The sequence below is a fragment of the Penaeus monodon genome, chromosome 21, assembly GCF_015228065.2.
Source record: "Penaeus monodon isolate SGIC_2016 chromosome 21, NSTDA_Pmon_1, whole genome shotgun sequence".
Lineage (NCBI taxonomy): Eukaryota > Metazoa > Arthropoda > Malacostraca > Decapoda > Penaeidae > Penaeus > Penaeus monodon.
The window spans coordinates 3,450,909-3,451,410 of NC_051406.1; the positions used below are offsets into that span (position 1 = coordinate 3,450,909).

The 502-nt window shown below is 37.8% G+C and overlaps 1 protein-coding gene across 1 annotated transcript in view; it reads right to left on the bottom strand.

Annotated features, from left to right (window-relative positions):
• Positions 1-502, bottom strand: part of LOC119586756 (RRP12-like protein) — a 3,074-nt gene that overhangs the window by 2,410 nt on the left and 162 nt on the right. The window contains exon 2 of the mRNA XM_037935484.1: positions 172-292. Coding sequence (XP_037791412.1) covers positions 172-292 — 121 coding nt within the window. The remainder of the gene's footprint in view (positions 1-171; positions 293-502) is intronic.

Consider the following 502-nt stretch of genomic DNA (forward strand, 5'->3'; position numbering starts at 1 on the left):
TGACTATGGCTGATGTACAAGCTTCAAGTCATCCTCAAGGCAAAAAATTTAAAACTTGAATTTACATAATACACAAATATGGATCAAATCAATCATTCACAGAAACCCAAATAATGAAAAATAACCAAAGCAATATGGTACTCTGACAGACCAAATATGCACAACACCTACTCTTAAACTGATATGTGAGGGATGTGATGGCAACTATGGAATTCTTTGCCAGAGCAGGAGAGCCAACCAAGCCAGCCAGGAAGAGCTTCATGCTGTGTCGCACCGTGTCTTCCGGGGAGCACTGGCAATGGGGATCAACATATAAATCAGTTGTACGTGCACATGCAAGAGATGACATCAACTCTTCATCTGGGGTTCAAATTGTTTACTATATACCTGTATATTTCAACTGGCTATCCAATGATTTGACATTTAACAGCAAAATTCTCAACAGAACATCAACTACCTTAATAAATAATTTTTCAAGTCAAGTTATCAAATAGCACCTTTC